The 23,999-nt window shown below is 36.9% G+C and overlaps 2 protein-coding genes across 11 annotated transcripts; one reads left to right on the forward strand and one right to left on the reverse strand.

Moving 5' to 3' along the window:
• The first annotated feature begins 1,180 nt into the window (after positions 1-1,180).
• Positions 1,181-21,518, forward strand: LOC306882282 (heterogeneous nuclear ribonucleoprotein H-like). 8 transcript variants are annotated; one of them, XM_079436811.1, is made up of 10 exons: positions 1,182-1,224; positions 2,057-2,166; positions 2,264-2,419; positions 3,016-3,159; positions 3,573-3,711; positions 4,193-4,383; positions 4,960-5,165; positions 5,273-5,408; positions 5,506-5,562; positions 5,685-6,234. In XM_079436811.1, the coding sequence occupies exons 2-10, from the start codon at positions 2,079-2,081 to the stop codon at positions 5,747-5,749; spliced, it is 1,182 nt and encodes a 393-aa protein (XP_079292937.1). In that variant the 5' UTR covers positions 1,182-1,224; positions 2,057-2,078; the 3' UTR covers positions 5,750-6,234. The 8 variants fall into 8 exon arrangements, with proteins under 8 accessions (XP_079292941.1, XP_079292937.1, XP_079292938.1 ...); XM_079436812.1 differs by having other exon boundaries at positions 1,189-1,224; positions 2,063-2,166; XM_079436814.1 differs by having other exon boundaries at positions 1,192-1,224; positions 2,063-2,166; positions 2,315-2,419.
• Positions 6,242-21,912, reverse strand: LOC306882281 (RUN and FYVE domain-containing protein 2-like). 3 transcript variants are annotated; one of them, XM_079436806.1, is made up of 20 exons: positions 21,774-21,912; positions 21,421-21,625; positions 21,191-21,338; positions 17,384-17,557; positions 16,103-16,220; positions 15,657-15,758; positions 14,483-14,606; positions 14,333-14,397; positions 14,171-14,236; positions 13,956-14,025; positions 13,767-13,868; positions 13,397-13,513; positions 13,124-13,291; positions 12,945-13,042; positions 11,274-11,393; positions 11,029-11,158; positions 10,778-10,872; positions 10,646-10,694; positions 10,402-10,482; positions 6,242-7,788 (listed from the first exon to the last, which is right to left on the reverse strand). In XM_079436806.1, exons 2-20 carry the CDS (start codon positions 21,424-21,426, stop codon positions 7,645-7,647), a joined length of 1,977 nt encoding a protein of 658 aa, XP_079292932.1. In that variant the 5' UTR covers positions 21,427-21,625; positions 21,774-21,912; the 3' UTR covers positions 6,242-7,644. The 3 variants fall into 3 exon arrangements, with proteins under 3 accessions (XP_079292932.1, XP_079292931.1, XP_079292933.1); XM_079436805.1 differs by lacking the exons at positions 21,191-21,338; positions 21,421-21,625; positions 21,774-21,912 and adding an exon at positions 19,419-19,934; XM_079436807.1 differs by lacking the exons at positions 6,242-7,788; positions 10,402-10,482; positions 10,646-10,694; ... (4 more) ...; positions 21,421-21,625; positions 21,774-21,912 and adding exons at positions 11,655-12,036; positions 19,419-19,962.
• Positions 21,913-23,999: the final 2,087 nt, after the last annotated feature.

Here is a 23,999-nt window from a genome sequence, read left to right on the forward strand (position 1 = left end):
TGAGATCATGTTCACCGTGTTTGGTGGCAATCGGTTGAAAATCCTCAGAGGAGTATATCAAATTCCAGAGCATGCATTTTTTAAACAGCCCTGAATAGCCGACTTCCTGTTGGGCGGAGCCTATGACATAAATTTGTTTATATTACATAGAAAGTTGTTCAGCTCAATGAGATCTATGTGTACCTAGTGTCCTATGAATACGTGCAAGTATGTGTGAGCTATACATCAAGTTTTCTAACTATGTTCCAGTAGAGCCCCTGTGCCACGCCCGGGTCCCAGCCTCTGCGGCGTCCTAATGGCTGCAGATTCCAATGTGTGTGCCAATTTTCAAGAGTTTTTGAGCATGTAAAGGCCCCCAAAACCCCCCGAATAGTCAAAAAAATAAAATAAAAAATCCTTAGAAAAACAAGAGGGCCCTGCGCCTCACTGGCTTGGGCCCTAATTACATGTAGCCTAATTGCATGCCGGTATTTATTTATTTTTGGTAATAATTTATTTTAGGGTGTCCTTGTTACAGTGTTATTATACATTTAAGTACTGAGTAATATTAATTAACATGTTGGCTACTTACTATATGGTTAGGGTTAGGATTAGGGTTTGTTTTAGGGTTACTTGCATGTAATTATGCATAATTTATGGTTATTATGATGGTACATATAACACATGTAATGTGTGACAACTTTAAGGTATGTACACAATATTGTATCAAATGATTCATTAAAACTTAAGTAGTTAAAAGACACTTGTTGATCTGGAATCAGTTGCAATATTAATATTTGCATTGTTGCACTGTTGACCGTCAACAGAGTCAAAAGCTGAAAAATTTTAAATTTATTTTCTTCATGACTATTTTGGGGGGGGGGTTAAAGTTTGAGTTTTAATTAGCTTCACTGGCCTTCACAGTCTTCCGACAGCTGTACTTGTTTGTACAGAGCTGCAGATAGTCTCTCGCGGTAGTACACGTGGCCCTGTTATGTGTCTGGAGCGTTCGTATGTGTCACATTGCAGTATTATACAGGATTAGTATAAACCTAGTGACTACGTTCGATGACTCTTCCGTGATGCATGCGCCACATGCGCTTGGATCCTCGGCTCACACCACAGGCCGTTCGGTGCGCCTGCAGCGAGGTCAGTGTCCTCTGACAGGCCGCGTTCTCGCGAGAGTTCGACTCTCTGGACTACTAGACTATCGTTCAGGGTTACCTGAGAGGACGGCGCTTGACGGTGAGAAGCTATTCATATACATAATTCTTCATATTTAACTTTAATGTATAAATTGATAATTTACACGCAGTGGTGAATATATTTTGTGTACTTTGGATCGCGGAAGTGCTGGTTTTTATTCCAGAAACTGTAAACTTGTCGGTCGTTGATTCCTGTCAGAAGAATATCTCGCTAATGTTACAGTCGTTGTGTTTAAAGTTCATCAGTTTCGGTTGCGGTTTGTTTGACACATAACCGAACTGTTTTCCGAATGCTATATATAACATGTATCATATTAGCTTGGTCTCAAGTTTAACACCCTCCCGTGTGTTTTGACCTACCAAGTAGTGGTTGTCTAGCTAGCTAACTTAAATTGACGTTTAATATAAGGTGAAAACTGATGTAACATTAAGCCATTCCTAATTACACCGAAACATGTTGCGTTTGTGTGAAATGTCATTATTGTTTGCCTTTTTGTCTCTTGACAACATGGCTGTGTCTCAAAATATATCGACTTGCCTTAGACAGCATTTTTGGGCGTCATGCGAAGGCTACGTTCCAAATTCTAACAAAATGCCCAGATATCCTTTCTAAGTTGGCAACTTCCTTGGTTTGATGCACTGCAAACGTTGTCACGTCACAGAGAAAACACTAACTACAAACTATTTTGATCGAGTTAAGAGTATTGACTAATTAATACAGTGCTGTCTAGGTAGGCAATATCTGGTTTTGATACACTACCAAGGTTGTCAAGACAGAAAAAACCTAATACTAACTATTTTGATCGAGTTTAGATAGGCAGCTCGCTAGGTTTGGAGGCACAGAATATGTGTTTTATTAATTTGTTTTTCAGATACAGTCCTGTCAAGGTAAACATGTCTCATAATGATGAAGGATATGTGGTACGGATCCGTGGTTTGCCTTGGTCATGCACACAAGAGGAAGTGGCCTTCTTTTTCTCTGGTATGCATACTCTCAAACTAAAAGCATCTTTTGTAGCGCTCTATGTGAGTTTACAGAAAAACAGCTGCAGTTATGATTTTCATTTTTTCACTTACAGATTGTGACATTGTAGGGAAAGTGAACGGGGTGTGTTTTACCTTCTCCAAAGAGGGAAGGCCGAATGGAGAGGCGTTTGTGGAGCTGAAGACACCAGAGGACTTTAAAAAGGCTTTGGGAAAAGATCGTAAATACATGGGTCATCGTTACATCGAAGGTACATTCCTGAACACAATGCAGAAAATTCTTTCAATGGTATTTAAAGGAATAGTTCACCCAGAAATTTAAATTGTCATCATTTACTAACCTTCCACTTGTTCTAAAATCAGTATGAGTTTTTGTCTTCTGTTGAACACAAAAGATGATATTTTGAAAAATGTTGGTTACGAAGCAGTTGACTTCCTATACTGGGTGAACTATCCCTTTTCCATGAATGATTGGACAATTATTTTTTTCAATGGAATATTGCATTGTTTATTATAAATGTTTTATTTGTGCACATTTTTTTCATGTGCCCTCGTAATCAAAAACATTAACAAACCCTCCTTCTCACAACAAAATTTCACATAAGATTGCCGCAATTAGCAAACGACAGTGATCAAGTCAATTCCAGTTGTACAAAATCAAGTCCTGCCCTACTTTTCTTTTTCTTTTTCGAGAAGCCACTTTACTCAGATGTGCATCACTATAGGAAAGAAAAGACAACTGTTTCATGCTGACTGAAATTGCTCAATTTAAAGCAGTTGGTATGTTAGTGCATTTGTTTGTTAAAATGTATAATAATTGATTGTCTGTGTCTTGACCCTTCCACAGTGTTCAAGTCAAACCGTAGTGAGATGGATTGGGTGCTGAAACGCTCCGGGCCAACAGACTATGACAGCAGCAGCGGTTGCATGTTGCGTCTAAGAGGACTGCCGTTCGGCTGCAGTAAAGAAGAAATTTTACAGTTCTTTTCTGGTACATCTGTTGTTTCACTTCAACACCTCCTAGATTTGCAGATATTGCTAGGACATCTTTTTAAAACTACTGAAAATTGTGTTTTTTGGTTTGTCAATTCTTCCTTTTTATGTGTTTATTTAGTTAGTCAGATCATATTTTGAAGGTTTTTCTTTTTATATACTCAACAGATTATTAAATATGTTTTGGTTATATTTAACATTATATGTCGCCAGCATCACAGCGGTAGCTGTGCTATGATTTCTTGATAGATTTTATTTTATGGATTTATCTTTTGTTGTTTGCTCTAGGGTTTTTGTCTGACATTGGGAATGATTTAGGGTCTCACTTGGGGGGGGTATTTTCTGCAGATGAGAATGTTGCGGCTCTTTAACATGTCTCCCCATGTGGGGTTATTTGTCCTTGGGTTAAAGGGTTGAAAATCGTGCCAAATGGGATAACATTGCCGATGGACAACCAGGGGAGGAGCACAGGGGAAGCCTTCGTGCAGTTTGCCTCAAAGGAGATAGCAGAAAAGGCTCTGGGGAAACACAAGGAAAGAATAGGGCACAGGTGGGGCCGGCAAGACTGGGCTGGGTGCTAATGCTATCTCTAAATGTGGGGTGGGGGGTCATGCATCTTTCTGCTCTGGAAAAAGATTGTATGATCATGTTATTACATTTGAAATGTTTAATTTTACATTACACTATGTCATGAGGGGACAAAAAATAGGCAGAAATATGATTTCATAATATCGTTGGGCAACATACTGCAGAAGCAAAGGAGCCTTTTAATTAACAGGCACTTTACAATACTTTAAGATTTTGTTTCTGTCTGAAATTGGCCTTTAGATACAGCTAAATTTTGTGACTGGGCAGAATTTCAGACTCTTATTACTTCTCCCTCTGGTCAATAAACTGTCAGTTATTGTGATGCCATAATGAATTTAGTCAGTGGGCCCCAAATACTGTCTTCCCTGAAATGTTCCTCATTGCTGTTAAACATTCAGCAGCCTGTACGTTTATTAACATGTTGCATTTCCAAATAAACTCAGGTACATAGAGATATTCAAAAGCAGCCGAAATGAAATGCGTGCATACTACGAAGTACCCCGGAGGATGATGGGACAGAGGCCTAGTCCATATGACAGACCCATGATGGGACGCGGGGACTTCTTTGGGCCCGGGCCTGGAAGGGGAGGTGCTGTCCTGGACCAGATGCGCAGCGGAGGCAGTTACAGCAGCGGTATGCTACTTTAATAGTGCTTTGTAACTTTACTAACACTCACTGGGTTTTAGTCAATAAGATGGATAGTTAATTAACAATTGTGGGTTTGAATGGCAATGTGCCCTACCGGTCAAAAGTTTGAGCACAGACAGAATTTTTTTTTAAATGGAAATGAGTACTTTTTAACTGTGAAGGTGCATTAAATTGATCAAAAGTGACAGTAAAAGACATTTATAATTTTACAAGAGATTTCTATTTTTTATTATTTTATTTTTTTACGGGTAATACATTTTAATGATTATTTGATGAAAAATCAGCATTTATGTATTATAATACAAAATATTTTTTGAGCAACAAATCAGCATATTAGAATGATTTCTGAAGGGTCATGTGACACTGAAGACTGAAGTAATGGCTGCGGAAAATTCAGCTTTCAATAGTATTAAAATTTCACAATATTGCATTTTTGATAAAATAAATGCTGCTTTGGTGAGTTTATTAAAAAAAAATCTTACTAATCGTAAACATTTGAACAGTTCTTTCACTGAAAGGAAGTAATGAAAAAACAAGATTGATTTGTCTCTCCTTCATAAGGATATGGTGGGTTTGACAACCACAATGGCTTTAACAACTACTGCTTTGGTAACGGCATGTTTGAAGAGCGTGTGCGTGATGATAGAGGAAGAGGACGAATGGGGGGTCAAGGCTACAGCAGTGACTCAAACTCTGGCTTTCACAGCGGCCATTTTGTGCACATGAGAGGCCTACCGTTCCGCGGTACAGAGGCGGATATCGCACATGTAAGAAACGCCACAGTTTTGCCATTTCTTGTGCATATATTCATACAATATTTTGTTTTACAGTAAAGTATTATTGCCCTTGTGTGAGTGTTTTATTTCTTTTTCAGTTCTTTGCCCCTTTAATTCCTGTGAGGGTACATATTGATGTAGGACCTAATGGAAAGTCTACGGGAGAGGCAGACGTTGAGTTTGGCTCTCACGAAGATGCTGTATCGGCCATGTCAAAAGACAAGAATCATATGCGTAAGTTGTCTCCAAACCTCTGTCTTATTCAAACTGTACCGTTGTCATAACTGTTGTCAGTATCACATTTATCCTCGCACCATTTTCCTCTCTGCAGAGCATCGTTACATTGAGCTTTTCCTGAATTCAACTTCAAGTGGGCCATCTGAAATGGGTTAGTATGACTGCGTGGAGATTGTTATTATGTAATGGTTTTGTTGAAGTTTATGGATGAGAAGGTGTGAAGACAACATTCAAATCTAAGTCTTTTGTTTTGGGGGCATAAAAACACTGCAGGTCGCGGAGGAGGTTTCTATAGCAACTCTGGTGGTATGGGCTCTCGACTAAGGGGGATGTATTGAGGATGCTTACAAATCATGCACTTTTCAACCCAAAGTTGGAACTTCCAGCTTGGAAGGTCTTTTTATATGAATATGTTTTCACATGTTCCTATGAAATATGCCCAAACTATTTTCCAGGCTTGAAGAAAATGAAATCCATCTATATACCTAATTATATATATATATATATATATATATATATATATATATATATATATGAGCTGTTGCATATAGATTGACCGGCTACTGTACATTTTGCTTAATGAATTTTATATGACATTCTGTGTTAAATTCTAACTAAACATATGCGCTTTGTATGTATTTTGACTCAGAATTGAGTATTGAGCTTGAAGCCCAACTTGTGTGTGTGAGATTGCACTTTTATTTTCTTTCCCAAAGCAATAACATCATTTTGGATGTTTACCTGTTTTTGCTGCTCAGTAAAATTTCTAATTGAAACCTGTGAAATTTACACATCCGTAGAATAAAACCTTTTATTGATATTTTATTTTTGTCCTAAGAATTTTCATTGAAGACAACTGTAATGTAAAGAATAAAGTGTGTTGTCTTGCTTTTGGTCAAAGCTAGATGAAACATATGGCATTAGTCCATTTATATATTATGTTTTAATACACAGGAAGATTTGTGTAGCCTTGAGTTTTGTACATTACCGTTTAAAACTTCAGGGTCAGCAGGATTTAAAAAATGTTTTGGTGGCATTTAATCAAAAATACTATAAAACATGAAATCATTTAAATAATGTAAGTTAAAAAAAAAAAAATTTAAAGCTGAATTTTCAGCAGCCATTACTCAAGTCTTAAGTAATTCAGACTTCAGTAATTCTATAAAATTTTAAACATCCATCTTCAGGTTGTGGTACACGTCTTTCAGCTGTAAAATCTTAGTAATTAACTTAGTAATATTTCAAGATGAACAATTATTGGACTGAGGGAACTTAGGTTTACTTAATTACTTTCAGCAGAGTTCGTGTTCAGAACAGACAAACCCAAAAAAATAGAAATCTTACTGACCCCAAACCTTTGATTATTAGTGTGTGTATTGCAGCACCTAAATGCTAAGATCCATCACACAAGACTTGGAATTATAATCAACTTTAGTGGTTTAAGGCGTATGTATAGTTTCATACATAAACTTAAGTCAACAGTTGTATTTCGAGTAATTATCCCAACAAACTTTAGCACAAATACTCAAAGTGAGTAGTGTTCCAGTTCTGTACCAAAGTAAATCTGCAACTATGAAATAATACCGTTTGCAGACAAGAAACCTAAACACCATATTTAGAACAATATTTCTGTGCTATTTGATGTGAATCCACCTCAGTCATTCTCGAGCAGCACTGACAATATTTTTACTTACATATACCCATACATTTATTGCCCATCTAGATTCAGGGAAACATTTCAAATCCCTATTTTGTCAGTTTGGCTTGTTATACAGGCACACATGAATGTAAGGTTATGCATTTCAACTGATCTGAAATATAATTGCTCAAGAAATTATATCCCTTTAAGTAACTGCATTTACTCATTTTGACTCTTGAGGAATGAAACCTGTTCACCCTTATATATCAAAAGTATACTTACAATGCATGGGAGTGTTGTACTAGTATAAATAATCTAAATCAGTCTACTTGCAGCCCAGATGGAGGCACTCAGAGTCACTGATCCATTTGTAAACTCATTTTCTTTCATTGCACGCTCTGTGACAAACACTGCATTGGCCATCTGCACAAGTGCCATCAAGTCTTCTCTGAGGCAACAGGCCTATGTGAAATGTAAACTTCAAACACAGAGAAACGAGTGCATCCATTTTGGTCACTTTGACAAAGTGGGCAGCGAGGGTCTGTGAGTTAAAGCTGATTTTGTCCCTTGTGACGATGTGCTGTCATTTCTATCTTACGTGGCATTGGAGGAGCAGCGCTGGAGGAGCAGAGCGTGGCAGGTGTCGCAGACTCTCACGGGTTTGGGTGAAGCGGGGAGCGGCAGCTCATTATCCGAACAGGCATTGCAGAAGATCTCCCCACAGTTCCTGCAGTGGTGCTGTTCAAACAAATACAATCAAGAGAGCTTTCAATTAAAGGGCCTGTTGTTTTTTTTGGTTTGGATCGGACTCTAAATGACTCAGTGAAATCTTCATTACTGATATTCTGGGATTCATCCAAACAGCTGCTCTGGGGAGTTTCCTTTTAGTTGTTTTTCATGGGAGTTAAACATATACATCAGAAGTTTTCAGAGCAAGGTCCCCTTTAATGATAAAACAGTAGTAACAGTTTTTTTATTGTATTGTGACACATCTAAGTCAAATGGATTATCAAAATGAATAAATTATCGAACAAAAAAAAAAAAAAGTGGCAGGACTTGATTCTATGCGTCAGTTGTTGATTGGATGGAGGCAGATCTGAATGTCAGCTAATTGTATGAAAAGGGGCTGGGCTAAATCTGTGTCCCAATTCAAGGGGCTGCATCCTAAGAAGTCCACAAATGTCAAACGGAACGTTGTTAAATGAAAAACTGAAGCTTGTTGTTGTCGCCTAGAAACTGTGGTGGCCCCATTTGACGAGCAGCAGTAGCATTTGTACAGGACTTGAAAACAAACCAGGGTTCCCAACCGGTCTAAATATTTTCAACCTGGTCCATTATATACTTAATAAAAAGAATAAACTATAAAATAACATCCTGGTATTTTTTGTTGTTGTTTGTTTCATTAGATATTAGAGTAAGTTATTACCAAATATTAACACTAAAATGGACAGTTCACCCAAAAAGGAAAATTACCCCATGATTTACTCACCCTCACACATCCTATATGACTTTCTTCTTTCAGAATAAATTCTGAGTTATATTAAAAATGTCCTGACTCTTCTAAGCTTGTAATGGGGGGGGGGGGGGGGGGGGTCGAGATTTTTAAGCCCCAAAAAAGTGCATCCATCATAAAAACTACTCCACATGACTACTGGGGGGTTAATAAAGGCCTTCTGACGTGAAGTGATGCATTTGTGTAGGAAAAAAATCCATATTTAAAACTTTAGAAACCATAATCTCTGGCTTCCACTAACTGTCATACACAAGAGAGTGGCATTCCAGCAATGTACGAAACAAGGATTTGGAAAGAAAAATGTTAGAGGATTTCGATATAAGCCAAGAGGAGACTGGTTTTCCTTTGCTGTAAACAAAACTTGATTCTCGTGAGACTAGCATATTCTCACGGAATCTCACTCTACGCCTACATCATCTGCTAGAACGCCACTCTCTGCGTGTGTACGACAGTTTGCAGAAACTAGAGAGTATGGTTTATAGGCCTTTATCACAGTCCGCGTGTTGTCACATCCGGCTCCGATTAGTAGTGTAAAGGAATTTCCACCTGCTTTGTCAATGCACAGATGCCATTTTTGTGAAGAAAATTAAACTAATTTAGTTTAATTGAACATTGACGCAATAAACGTGTGCCTATACACATACAGTATGGCTCGTGCGCTCCTGTTTGAGTCACGAAATAAGCATTGGGATATCGTGACAACATATTCCTTCGTTTCATAATACTCAATTAATTGTTGTAAACTGAGATTGGTGTCTTTAGAAGACGTATGTGTGCTGAATTCTACATAAATAATCCACAACAATGCCGTGCTATGGGCACAACCATTGATAAGAGGCTGCAGCGGAAGTTCTTTTATGCTACCATTTAAATCTTCCGCTTTTCAAACGTGGAAGTGTTATAAAGGCCTATAAAGTTTTAAATATAGATGTATTTCTAACACAAACACACAGCTTTGCTTCAGAAGGCCTTATTAACCCACTGGAGCTGTGTGGAGCACTTTTTATGATGGATTTATACACTTTTTGGGCTTTAAAAATCTCAAACCCCATTCACTGCCATAATAAAGCTTGGAAGAGCCCGAACATTTTTTTTTATATAACTCCGATTGTTTTTGTCTGAAAGAAAAAAGTCATATACACCTAGGATGACTTCAGTTTGAGTAAATCTTGGGGAATTTTTTTTTTTTAGGGCGAACTATTCCTTTAAAAGTGTATTCAGCCATTTTCTCTCTCTCAAATAAAAAAAGAAAGTCCTGTCATCTCCGGGGCACAATGTCTAAGCCTTGCCACGTTGTATCCTTCGTAGATCGGGAAACAAAGGACTCAATTTGAGGCCGCATTTGAAGGATACTTCGAAATGGGACAAAATCTGTCGCACCACTGTGACACATTCTGTCTTGGAATGCAGCCGTCATAGAATGTAGCCTTTGAATTGGAACACAGCTTAAATGTTTGGAGATGTCTAGCATACGTCACCAGAAAGAAGTCTGTCATTTCACTGGAGGATCAAGTTATGACATTTAGATTAAATATTAAGAGGTCCCAAACATTAACATGTTTGGATGAATCCTTCACAGTAGGATGGATAATAGGCAGAATTTTCTTTTTCATGCCGACTTCAAGAGTACAGAGCATCATTTGCCAACTCAGTCTTTTATTCAGGCGTCATCTAATCCTTATTTGGAAATGTTTTCAAGTACATAAATCCAGTTTGTACTTTGTGCCAGTAAATTTCTTTATTTAGAGCAGTTGAATTAGTGTGGATGTGTGAGAATGGACAGCAAGCTGTGATAAAAGACACCATTAGGTATTACAGAATAGCATTTTGGTTCTGACCTTTCTTCTGGAGATTGAAAATTCCATCTCACAAAGTTTGCAATGCGTAGCATCTTTGTCCTTCAGCCAGACCTGTCCACCCTGTTTAATATGAACATGTTAAATTATACAAGGTTGATACAATTTTGACAGTACAAAAAAAAAAAACACTGTGGTGGTTTCTAATAGTACTTTGATCTATGAGCCACATGTCTATAAACAGGTTCCAGGTACTTTCTTGTTTATCTCAAAGAATGTTTCAAACCTGAAGTGCCTTGTTGGCTTCTTTTATATCTTCGATTTTCAACTTTGACCTGAATAAGAAAAATGTGTACGAGTAAATAAATAACATGATTTGAAGGCTCCCAAATGACACTGATGTTTAAATCATACATACTCGCTGAGTTTGCAGCCCAGCTCCTCCAGCGCCTGTTCCTGCTCCTCACAAATTCCCTTCAGCTGCGTATTCTCATCCTGCAACCTGTGAAACTCCTGAAAGGACACGAAGACACATCAGAGCCCAATAGAGAATGTTTGGCATTCAGCACAACAAAAATATCCATGAAGAAGCACATTAAATGACACAAGCACCTTAGTCCTCATACAGATTTATTGTGCATTCTAATGGATATTATTAATGCATCTTACTTTTTTGAGTCCGTTGATTTGCTGTGCTTCAGCAGTGAGTTGGGCGATGGTCTCTCGTTCTCTTTCTAATTCATTCTGTAACGTCTGCCGCCAGTCCCTTTCTATTTTCAAATCTGTTTCCAGCTGCATCCTAAACAAAAAGTGTCAATTAAAACCCACTTCTTATTTTCCACTCCAGCATTAATGAGACTTGCGATACAAATTCTAAAATTCCAATTCTATTCTCTAGCTTTTGCAAAACTTACATTTGCTTCTCTCTCTGGGTAATCTGCTTTTGGAGACTATCTGCTTTGTTTGTGAAATCCTGCTTGAATTTGCGCACCCCGTCTTCGGCATTGGCACGTTCCCTCTCGGCATCCTGCAATCTGGTGTAATTCAAACCAACTGGGTAAAACTACGGCTCTGAATGTAATGGAATGGGCGGGAATGTATTGAACATATGGGAACAAAATAAAAAGATGGCCATAATTCAACAGCCACAATAGAACTGGGACATATACAGAGCCAGACGACAGAAATGTTGCGCTGCGGGAAAAGCCAGAAAGTTGAAATGAGTTGGCAATTTCATAAGGGTCGAGGCTACTTTGATTTTCTAAAGTTTTTTTGGCAAATAATAAAGTCACGAGTAGTTGAAAACATCAAATTTATTGAAGACGGTGATAAAAGACATGTCATATTTGTGTTTTTTTTGACTGTTAAATGTTACAGGTAAATATTTATGCTATAGAACCACAAGAAAGATTTGCTCACTAAATAGTATGTGGCAAAAACAGTAACCATCATCAAATAAAACTTAAAAAGGTGCCAGCGAAGAATGATCAACTCATCACTTTTAAGAACACTGCGTATCGCCACACAACTAGCGTTACAAAGTAACAAAGAGCAAATTTATCTTAATATCAGAAGGAAATATCTTTCACAAGTTTGTATTGGTGTTCAGTATCTGTGCTAGCGCATTTTACAAATGACATAGCAAGAGTTCTTGTCTGGCTGAGTAGGTTTTTGTCGCTATTTGTTGATAGAGAAAACAATGGAATTATAGGAAGGGAGAAGATGAGAAAAAAATAAATGAAAAGGGGAACAAAAAGGGAAAGAGGATGTAAATATCAGTGAATTTCAAATTCATCCCAAAGCTTTAAGAAATTGTTAAGCAGTGCAGTCATAAAACATCAGAAATACGATGGCGGTAAATCAACAGAGAAGAAAGGGAAGGATGATTCGTGTGGACAGAGAAATGGACATGACAGCACCACGTCACCACAAGAAAATAACACAAATGCTAAAGGATGAGCGGTTAGATTCAAAGCCATTCAATGCGCTTCAGAATACATGCATGCAAAGTCCTTTGCATGCTATCAGGTATCCAACACCGTTTCTACTGATGAAACAAAAGCACTGATGGTTCGGACGCCATCAATGCACACTAATTTGATTTAGCCTGGAAAAGCAGATATCATTTCCTGAAATGCATTTAAACAGGTACACTAACGGTAAGGTTTCTTAATGTTTTTTTGAAAGAAGTCTCTTAGGCTTGACAAGGCTGCATTTAGGCCTATATGTTCAAAAATACAGTAAAAGTAGAAAGTTCAAAAGAACAGGATTTATTTGAAATAGAAATCTTTTGTAACATTAGAAATGTCTTTGCTGTCACTTTTGATCATTTTAATGTGCCCTTTCTGCAAACAGAACTCTGAATTAATCTGAACTGAAACGAAACAAAGCCTTACTTAAAACTTTGAACTGGCCACAAATGTTTTGAAAAGTTTTTATATACATCATATAAATAGAATCAGGCTAAACTAAATATTCTAATTTCACTCAAAAGTGACTGAAAATGTTTTGAATGCACTTCAGGAATATGATGACTAAACGTTATGATCGACATGAATCGAATTAAATTAGAAACTGCTTCTCACCTTTGTTCTAGTTGTTTCATAGTTGCCGTTATCTGATTGGTCTTCTCCTCCAACCGTGTGATCATGTCATGTTTTTGTCTCGTGCTGTCATCTGAAGACTGTTGATGATTAAATCGCTTGATTACAAAGTATTTTAACCACAAGTTGTGAAGAACACTTAATAAAAAAAGATGTTTTACCTGCATTTTTTGGTACATCTCCACATTGATGGCTTTAACTTCATCCAATTGGTGCCGAAGTCCAATCAGAGTGTCTTGCTTTTCATGGATGTCCTTTTCTAACAGTTTCATTGCCATTTCCATCTCCTGCTTCATGCTTACCTGCACAACCAGCTCGTTCTCCACATCCTTGAGCACAGATACATTCAAAAACCGGTTTGACCTCTTCTAAGTGCCAGTGTGCCACTACACAATCTGAATAATAGGTTCCTTTTTTTATATAGAAACACAGACCTGTCTGAGTTGACATTCCTCTTTCAGTTGGCGCCTTGCCTCGTTGTACATTTCATCCAGGCCCTGCCTTGACTGCTTGTACGTGTCAAGCTCACAGTTCAAATCTCCTTCTGCAATCTGAATAGAGTACAGTAAATACAGCAATTATAGTATATATTGAATACTGTGCATCTTGCAGATAAAATTTCACACATTTTATAATATTTTTATTGATTTAAACATAAATGGATCACAAAAACTCAAAGTTCACAAAACAGAAGGTTCTTCAGGAACACATAATATAATGTTTATAAGAAATATATAAAAAGTTTGTGCGCATGAACTATCTGCCTGATGTATGTTGTATACGAACACATTAAAAACACAATACCTCAAGACGCTGCTGTGCTTTCATAAGAATGACTGAATTTTCTGTTCTGAGTTGGTGGTTCTCTTCTTGTAATTTAATTATGTTGTTTTTTGCTATTGCCAACTGTAACAAAAAGGGTAACAGCAACAAGTTGGTATACAATAATTCTATTTCACAGATGAGACATGTTCTTCTGAAATCAAACAGTACCTCTTCGATGAGTTTGGAGTTGGATTTTTCTAATGACTCCACGCGTCCCTGTAAGCCTTGAACTGTAGAACTTTGACCAAGACATAGTTTGAGATCAAATTCATAAGCACTCATAGCTAAATTTTAAAGTGCTTTGGTAGATTAATCTATTTTTATAAGCCACAATCACTCATCTTAAATACATCACAAAAACTTTAGAAAGAGCATGAACTTACTTCAGCTGCCTATTTAATTCTTCAACATAGTTCTTCTGATCCAAAATAGCTGCAATTTGTCCATTTCTATTAAACACATATTTATGATGGAGGTTATTTGAACAGCATAATACATCAAGGTAATTATGTAATCAATTATTGTCTACCAAATATACTTTCTACCTTTCTTCGCTTCTGTAGTCATCAATGTCATTCTTCAAGTACATGGAGAAGTCTATTACACCAACCTGTGGATTCCAATACAAGGCAATAACATTTCTCAAACGGCGAGGCGGCAGGTTATTAAAAATGACCAATATACGACGCTCATACTTGTGTATCAAGGTCCTCGCCCTTCACACATAAGTTGGCATCTATGACGTTAAGTCCCACCAGGAGACCAACGATGACGGCTCCCTCCTCCTCCAGCATCACTGCCGAGTTCTCATAGAACTCACTGCAAATGCACACACACAAATGCTCTGATATTTAATTATCACTGGTTTATGAGTATCAAAACAAAAAATATAAATACTTTAGATAGATAGAAAAATACCAGTTTCTATGGATGCAGCTTAATGCAATTACAGTATGATCACTTCAATATAACTGTTCAAATTCTAGCTCCATTTATTCAGTATAAAAATGAAGCCACATATAAAAGGTCTAAAAGCATAAATATCTTTGCCTCATATTGATCAAGCCATGAAATTGCAGTATGTTGATTTTCCATTGTAATTGCATTATATAGAAATTACTGTTCCTAAAGCCTTAAAAAAACCTTTTGACAGCATGCACAAAGGTAATATATTTTAAGTAATATTTATTCTCTTTATTATAGTCATAGAATAACCGATCAAAAATTTGGGGTCAATAAGATTTTTTTATTTTTTTTTATCAAACATGATCAAATAAGACATTTATAAATGTATAATTTTAAATATATGCTGTTCTTTTGAACTTTCTATTCATCAAAGAATCCTGAAAAATAATAATTGTATGATTTCCACAAAGATATTACGCAGATCAACTGTTTTCAACATTGGTAATAATTAGAAATGTTTCTAGAACAGCAAATCAGTATATTAGAATGATTTCTGAAGGATCATGTGATACTGAAAACTGGTGTAATGACTTCTGAAAATTCAGCTTTCATCACAGGAATGAATTACATTTTAAATTGTAATAATACTTCACATTAATACTGTTTTTAATGTTTATTAAACATGCATACGCGACTTCTTTCAAAATAATTTAAAAAGTCATAGCAACCACAAAGTTTTGAATGGTAGTGCATATAAGAAATTGATACTTTTAAAGTCAGTAGAAGCATAAAGACTTTTTTAGATGACTACATGTGATGCACACCCTCTAGCGAGCACTGCTCACTGCACTCTGATGGCAAGAGCAGGAAACACAACACTAGTTTGTCTCAGACACAGCTTATCACTTCTCTAATTACTAATACCCCACCATAACGAAGAATGAATCATGGGAAAATACTAACCTTAGTATATCTTTCCTGGTGATGAGAAGACGTAGGTAATCTGCTAATTTCTTCTGCATCAGTGCCAGTCTCAGCCATGCTCTGGCTCTGCCCAGAGGCGTCCTAACAAACACGTACAGACATGTTCAGCTTGATTTAAAAATCGTTGATAGATAGATAGATGGATAGATAGTCAGACAGATAGTGATATGCTTGATTCTGGAAATAGTCTTTACTTGCAGTTGCAAGTTTCAGTTTTGTCAGGAAACTAGAACTGAAATTTGCACTTCCCTATTCTGAATGGCCCATTTCTTATTGTACTGAGGAATGACTGTAAGAAAGAATTTGTATATTTATACAGTAGTGGGCTTGGTATTTGAAAGATTTAAACAAAATTGAAATGTTACAGATGTGTGTGCAATGTAATCAATGTAACAGCAAGGCTGAACATTGTGCACTGAACATACTTAAGTCCGGGAAGGTCTCGTACACTGGCTGCGATTTCGCCTGCTTCTGGGCAGAGCTTCTCAACCATCTCCAGAGGCCCCCACAACGACTTGTTGTATCCAAGAAACGATTTCTTCACTGGGAGATGGAGACAAACGTGTTTTTTAAGCAACTCAGTGTTAGGGTTGGGCGATATGAGCAAAAATTCATATCTCTGTATTTTTTGGCTGATTTGCGGTATACGTATATATCTTGGTATTTTGGATTTGGATTAAACAAATAAAGTGAAAGTAAGCATGTAGGCATATATTATGTGTAAAAAAGGTTTAAAAATCACATTACATTCTAAAATTGTAACATTGCAATCTAAAAACAAAAATAATAATTTTAAAGCAGAAGTTAAATTTACTAAACTAAAAATGAAAATAATAAAGCACAGACTAGTTGAGTAAAAGTACTATTTTGATTAAACATTACACATTACAGTTAGTGCTATTTTACAAATATACTTACTTGTAGGTTTACAATTCTACATATGTCACATTTATTGTCCAACTACAAATATTTCAGCAAAATGTATATTTTAGTCAGAGTTATTGCGCTCCTATTTCATTGAGCTCCGTCAGGCGAGTAGCGCCTCTGTCAGCCTCACACGCAGCCTTTCTGTCAGAGCATCTGACGGGCGAGCGCGAGCCGCTTTAAACTGAAATAAACTATAGGCTACTATATCTTAAGAGTTTCCTTTAAAGCCCTTCATATAAAGCTTGTCACATGTTTAGAACAAATTGTAATATGCACTTTCTTCGCAGCAGTTCAGTCTGTGTCCTACTTAGATAATTTTTCAGATGCGCTCGGATCAAACTACTGTATATCGATATTAACGGTATTGCTTCCTTCAACTCGATATACCGCCCAGCCCTAACTAGAGTCACAATGTAATAGAGTATGCAAAAGCTTTGATGAAAAACTCAAAATAGTATTCAAATGTTGTTGCAGCACTGGCTCACTGGACAAGAACTTCAGATGATCTGTCATCTGAGAATGAATAAAAAAGCATTTCCTCATTTTCTTTTCCTATAATAGATAAACATGGTATAACAGTGGCTGCTATCTGTCTGATGCCTAAGAATAACATAGGCCTATAGGAAATATAAAAGAGATACTGACAACAGAGAATGTTTAACACTAAATCAGATATTCTACCAAAAAGCAAGCATGTAAAGACTTTAAATTATTATGATGTTGTGATAACAGATGGTTCTCTGTGGCTGGCTGTTCGGAGATGGCTGAACATACTGTACCTTTGAGACCGTGTTTTAGGCAGTGCTCCATGACAACAAAGAACTGTTGCAGAGGTGGATAGTCAGAGTCCAGAGTTCGTCCAAAGCTCAGAGCCGACTCGATCAGGCCTTTGATACTAAGCTTAGCCATATTAAGTAAGTTCGCTCTTTCCATTGCCATAGGATCTCGAAATGCTGGAAGACACAAAGCCCACAGACTAATTTATCCAAAAATTATATCAGTATTATGGTCGAAGGAAGAGACAATGAAAAACAACATCCACAACTCATCACAGTGCTTTAACCTCTGGCAGTTTCTTTAGAACTAACATGTGACCACACTTTGCACACTTTAAATTTTAACAAACCCTTAAAGCGCTTTCACTGGTTTTGACTGTACTGTCACTCACCAGTCCTTAACAGCAGCATTTCACCTTTTGTTTTCTGTTTCAACAACAAATACTGCACAAATGATATACTTTTCAGTTTTGAATTGTCAGTGATACATTGGACTCTGTTTTCATCATCATGCTAATCAACAATTCTTATGCAAACATATTCAGACATGCTTTGTCGAACAATACTGACACTGTGGTAATCTACTTCCCACTTATGTCGGTTGGTTCCCATTTCCAATTTATTTGGATATTATTATGTGAAAGAAGTCTTATTATATCAGACTTCTGGGGTAAATAATTTTATACGTTTTGCATTTCTTCACTCTTCTTAAAGGGTTAGTTCACCCAAAAATGAAAATTATCCTGTACTCACCCTCAAGCCATCCTAGGTGTATATGAAATATTTTTCTTACAAATACGCATTGATTCGCTACAGGAGGCCTTTATTCACCCCCCGGAGCCGCACTTTATTCGCACACTTTATTTATGTGTTTTGGACTGTGTGACAGAAATACCCACTGACTACAATAATAGAGCTTAGAAGAGCCAGGACAATTTTGAATATTACTCCTATTGCATTAATCTGAAAGAAGAAAGTCATACTCACCCAGGATGCCTTGAGGGTGAGTAAAACATGGACTGATTTTCATTTTTGGGTGAACTAACCCTTTAATGTTATTATTAAATTAATTCACCATTAGTTTGGTTATTTGTCATGATCATGGGGGGTAAACACCAATCATGAAAAATCAGTAGCATACTAATTTGCCTGATAGGCCTATATCATCAGTAAAATAAATTTCTTACAGTGACTGTATGAATGAACTGGTGCTTTGTAGTCTTAAAACACCAAGATGTATTACATGCACAAATGAATACAAACCAACAAGGCACACTCTTCATGACATCATACCATTATGACATCATGCAGAAAATGTTGTATGGCAAGCCATTTCAAAAAAATGTCTTAAAACTAATACACATTTCTGTAACTGTTACAAGTAATTATTACGGTAAGTATTATTTAGTACACGACTAGTATATTTTTCAATTTCACTAGTAACTAATAATTACATAATCATACTTATTCTTTATCTCCTAGGCACAAGATATTGGTTTCAGTCATTTCAATCAATTGCTTTTTTGGTTGTTTTCTATTATCATTAGTCTGAATGTATACTTTATAGATCAATTAAAACGTTAAAACAATCAGAACATATTTAAAGAGGTAACTAACAATAAAGTAGTATCTCTTACTAGTAAAAATGGAATAGCTATTAGCAACAACTGTATTTACACAGGCCTTCTAATCAGAAGTGAACAGCTGATACATAACCGCACAGATCCAAATTGAAATCAATGGGAAAAAGTGCCATTTGTTACCAGTAATAATGGACTAGTTACTTTGCACACCATTGCTGACTATAGCAATGGGATATAAAAAATAATAAAGACAACTGAGTGACTAAATAGATATTAATCAATATTGTACATATATTTTAATAGTCATTTAAAGTACTAGAAACAAAACAGAATTAGTTTTAAGCAAAAAATAAAAAATAAATAAATGTTAAAACGGCTTGCCATACACGTAGGCTCTGCATCTGAACAACTGAATCCCGACTTCAGCAACGAGCTTTAATGTTATCATAACCTACCCTTAGCACCCCATTCTTCGGAAAAAGGCGACGTTTTGGGCTCTGTCAATTTGGGCAAGACGTGAATGCCACCCGAGAAGGTTTCTGAAGCTTTTCTGGCTAACGCGAATATGGGCGCCTGCCATCTCCCGTCTCCAGATTTCATGGCAGCGCCGCTCGCTTTCTCACCGGCGGCCGATTTATCCTCCTGCAATCTGAGGATGCCGAACACTTGCGCTCTCTCTTTGTTGTTGTCTGCTTCTGCCGATAACACAATGTCCTGTTCTGCAGGTGTCGCCATCGTTAACGGGAATATCATACAGCTGCACCTAACCAGCACGGCGGAGATGTGTTGAGCGGCATTGATAAACACTTCACGACGCAATTCAAGCGCTTTCCCTTGTGATGATGTTCCTTGTCAACGCCCCGAAGGCCACGTATGTTTTCCATTCATATGATCATGTTATCTTTTGCGAACAAATGGCTAGATTGTAGATTTGTTTACACCCGAGCACTCCTGCACGCCCCGTCTGCAGCAAAGGGGTGGTGTCATAACGTTAAAAACGACGTAATTCAGTGGAAGAGTATGAATAGCCTACTACCCTCTACCGCTTGTATTGAACATTGTCCTGAACTATTAAATATTTCATTTACAAATTTATGAAATAATCACGGGTTAACAGCCTTAACACATCAATATTAATTAAATTATTATGGTTTATCGTGATAATGGGGAAAACATGGGGTAATTATAAAAATTGTGAATATAAATTATAAAAATATAAAAATTGCGAATATAAAAAGTTAATAGTTCTGAATCTGATCATGCACCGACGCAAAAACTCTTAAATGAGGTCTCTCTTATTAGCATGCAAATTTGAATAAATTAAACTCTCGCGTTGCATCTAAGATGCATACTTCCATACTACTGTATGTCCCCATTCACAGTATACAGTGAAGTACCCGGAAGACATAGTACTTCCACCAATTCTGGAGAGCACATTTGATGGACACTTTTCTATCCCATGAAGCCTCAGCTGGAGAGGATTTGTGAATGGCAGTGATGCGACTGGCACTGGTGGATGTGCTATGACTGAGTTTCATTCATACAGTAGGCCTATAAAACATAGTTGTTTTTTTTGCAGTCACAAGTAGTACCTACTGGCAATATGTGATTTCGGACCCAGCTTTGTTTTTGTTTTAACAAATCATTTAGTTATTATAAAAAAATAACTAAAAAACATTTCAGCACAAAACTCACTTGTCACCACGAACCAGAATAAGGTGCGGTCATGGGCAAAACTGTCTTTTGTCAAAAGTGTAATGATGTATGAAACACAACTCGCACAGAAGTCACTTTTAAACCAAGCAGATATGTTAGTCAATGCGACGAACCAGTTGTGAAATTTGTGCTGGGAATTTTTTTTGCTATTATAGGCTATTCCTGACAGCATATATTCCTATTGAAATTGACTGATTTTTGTTTGCGAAAATTTTCCACACAAAGTAAATGTGTTCACAACTTAATGATGTAAAAAGTGGAAAGAGCCACTGAACAAAACAACTCTTTCAAAAAGATTCAAGTCACTGGGATCAATCTCAATCCCCACTATACATTCTGAGTCAATTAACATTTCTGACACTGAGGACTTTAATATTGTGCTTTAAAAGATCACTCTGCTGACAACCACCTCACTGCTTCTGAGTCAATTGGGTGGGTCTGGAGTTCCAAACAACTATAACTTATATACTTTGTATTTTTTAACTTAGTATATGAAGTTCTAGAAGCTTACCTTGACTGTAGGCCAAACGCTCCATACTTTCGCTATGGGTGATGCCCCACCGGTGGAGGCTCTGTGGGGAATACATGACTGCTGCTCCACAACTCCTTTCAGGGTGAAGACTGAAGATTAACTTGTTTCTCCATAAGCCCTGAATACACTGAACACATACAGACAGTACAAGGGAGGTTAACATTGAAATATCACTTACATATGTCTAACTGAACTGATAGCATACTTACTGTCATTTATTTGTAACTAACTGAAATTGCAGAAAATAAAAGCCGACTGCTGTCGACATGTGAGCTGATGACCTACATCCAGACTCGGTCACAAACTCAATATGTTTCTGTTGTTTTTTGCTGATCAGGATCTGGCTATCATATGACTCAGATTTCCTGCACCACTGTCCCGCCTCACATGGAAGGAAATGTATGCACATTCGGACTGAACAGACAAAACACCTTAAGATTTCAGTGCAGTAAACATATAGAGCTGATAACAACATGAATTCAAACATCTCATGCTTTGTCATCTTGCTTAGGCACTTCTGGTTTAAAATGTAACTGAATCACTACTAATAATACACACTTACCCCTGTTAAATCTACACCCTGTGCTGGTGTTCTTCTGGTACTATTGGGCTGGGAAAGCTGATTAGATGAGATGCAACCATTTGCTGCATTAGCAGACAGTTGGGAGGAGATGTCTCTCGCTGGAACAGCTGAGTGCATTGGGTGCAGGGTAGCCAAGGCGGTCAAACAAAGGGGGTGGGACATGTGAGCATACTGGCCAGCCAATAAGTGTGGAGCTGCAGGCTACTCAGGAGGTGGGATTCTGAATGATAGCCTACTGCACTGCAAGAGAAGTATGAATGTGACAGGCATACCACTACTAGGCTAAGTATTACGGCTAATGCTTATTGCAGTTTGTGTAAATGCATGCACATTTCAGAGAAAATAATGAATGTACACTAATTTTAAAATAAATTAATACTTTTATTCTGCAAAGTTGTATTCAACCAGGGATATACAAACCTGTTCTTGGAGGGCCATTGACCTGCAGTGTTTAGCACCAACTCTAATTAAACACATCTGAAACAGCATAACATAATACTGTTAATAATATGAAAAGTTTCCTGAGCACCAAATCAGCATATCATAATGAGAATTCTGAAGGAACACGTGATCCTGAAAACTGCTTAAAAAAAAAAAATCAACTTTGCCATTGCAGGAATAATTAGCATTTTAAAATATTTAAAAATAGAAAACGGTCATTTTAAATTGTAATATTTATTTTTTTTACTGTATTTGTGATGAAATAAATGCAGACTTGGTGTAGGCCTACATAAGAGACTTTCAAAAACTCTTACTAACCCCAAACTGTGTTCTATTCTCAGAATGGCCTTATTTAAACAAATCTGATCTTTCACCTATACAATATTACCTGTATTCAGTCTTTCTTTAGATAAATTAAACGAATAAAATGCCATTATTATATTCAGTGACTTCCATGAAATTCAGTACTAAAATCCCTCTCCTTCTATGCATTATCTTTAACCAGAAGATGGCAGTGTCCTCCAAAAAGAGAATTTGTTCTTCTATCAATTTGGATCTTGCAATAATACTTTATAATTAGTGGTGAAATGGTCTTTCCACAATTAAATTAAGTGTGTTTCTAAGATACACTTAAATTGTATTAAATGTTTTTTTCATAATTTGAAGCAGGAAAGCTCACAGACAGGCAGCATGAATCATTGGGTCAATCTTGCTAAATCATCATTAATTAATCTCCATCACTCCATCATTACTTCTTCAATTACTTCATCTACATTTTCAGCCTTTAATTTAAATAAACGTCCACTTCAGACTTGACGTCTTCCCAAGTGGATTTGGTACTAGTAATCCTCCTGAAAGCATGAAGCTAAAGTATGTTGTGATGAGAGGACAAGTGTAAGTAAAGAGCTTTCATCTGATTCATTTGTCTTCAAGTACAGTTAGTAAAACTCCTTGGGGTTTTTGAAGGGTTGCATTCCAGAGATGGGAAGTAATGAAGTACAAATACTTCTTAGGCTACTGTAGATTTTTCTGGTATCTGTACTTTACTTCACTATTTATTTTTCGGACTACTTTTTACTTTTACTCCCTACATTTATTGTGACTGGAGCACTGATGGCAGGAAATGACGGTAGCTCTGCTAGTGATCCGGAAATGGAAGATGATTCGTGTAGCAGGAGTGCAGGACAAAAAAACATGCCAAAAAAACATGGTTACTATACTTTTACCATAGGCCTAATAACACCATGGTTAATTTTACTTAGGACAAAACATGACCCATAATAATGCAAAAACATGTTCAGTGTTAAGATTTTTCTGCAAAAATATATTCAGAATGTAGCTATTAATATACTAATTTTAACATTTAGGCAAGATAAAACAATACTATGTATACCATATGCCAAAATAAAATGTACCCAATTACAATGAGGTGGTTGATTTGCAACAAGGTGGAGATGTGTTTATGAAAAAGTGACAGGTACAAGAAAATTAGAGAAAAAAGTAAACACATGAGGGACAGAGAGATGTCAGGGAAAATAAGAGACTAAAAAGGAAAATGGAAGTTCAGGAGATAACATTTAATTATTTTTGCACTGCCCCAGCCTAGAGATTTAAACCTTTTTCTAAATTTGTTGTGGATGTATGAGATGGCCTGGATGAGTGTGAGATTTCCCGGCCTGAAATTTTTTCCCAGTCCGCCCCTGATGCACATTGATGAAGACGAAGCCTTGGGTTAGAGGCGTAATAACTGGAATTCCTACTGAT

Source organism: Barbus barbus (genome assembly GCF_936440315.1).
Source record: "Barbus barbus genome assembly, chromosome: 16".
In the NCBI taxonomy this organism is placed as follows: Eukaryota; Metazoa; Chordata; class Actinopteri; order Cypriniformes; family Cyprinidae; genus Barbus; species Barbus barbus.

Bases quoted from the DNA above. Each gene is read 5' to 3' on its own strand.
- LOC306882282 (XM_079436809.1), top strand. From the start codon at position 2,031: ATGTGTTTTATTAATTTGTTTTTCAGATACAGTCCTGTCAAGGTAAAC. The intron at 4,384-4,959 runs GTATGCTACTTT...CTCCTTCATAAG, and splicing joins CGGAGGCAGTTACAGCAGCG to GATATGGTGGGTTTGACAAC. The intron at 5,563-19,688 runs GTTAGTATGACT...CCTGTTCTGCAG, and splicing joins AAGTGGGCCATCTGAAATGG to GTGTCGCCATCGTTAACGGG.
- LOC306882281 (XM_079436805.1), bottom strand. From the start codon at position 19,716: ATGATATTCCCGTTAACGATGGCGACACCTGCAGAACAGGACATTGTG. The intron at 13,869-13,955 runs GTACTGTTTGAT...TTTTTGTTACAG, and splicing joins ACTCCAAACTCATCGAAGAG to TTGGCAATAGCAAAAAACAA. The intron at 7,789-10,401 runs GTCAGAACCAAA...TTGTTTGAACAG, and splicing joins TTTCAATCTCCAGAAGAAAG to CACCACTGCAGGAACTGTGG.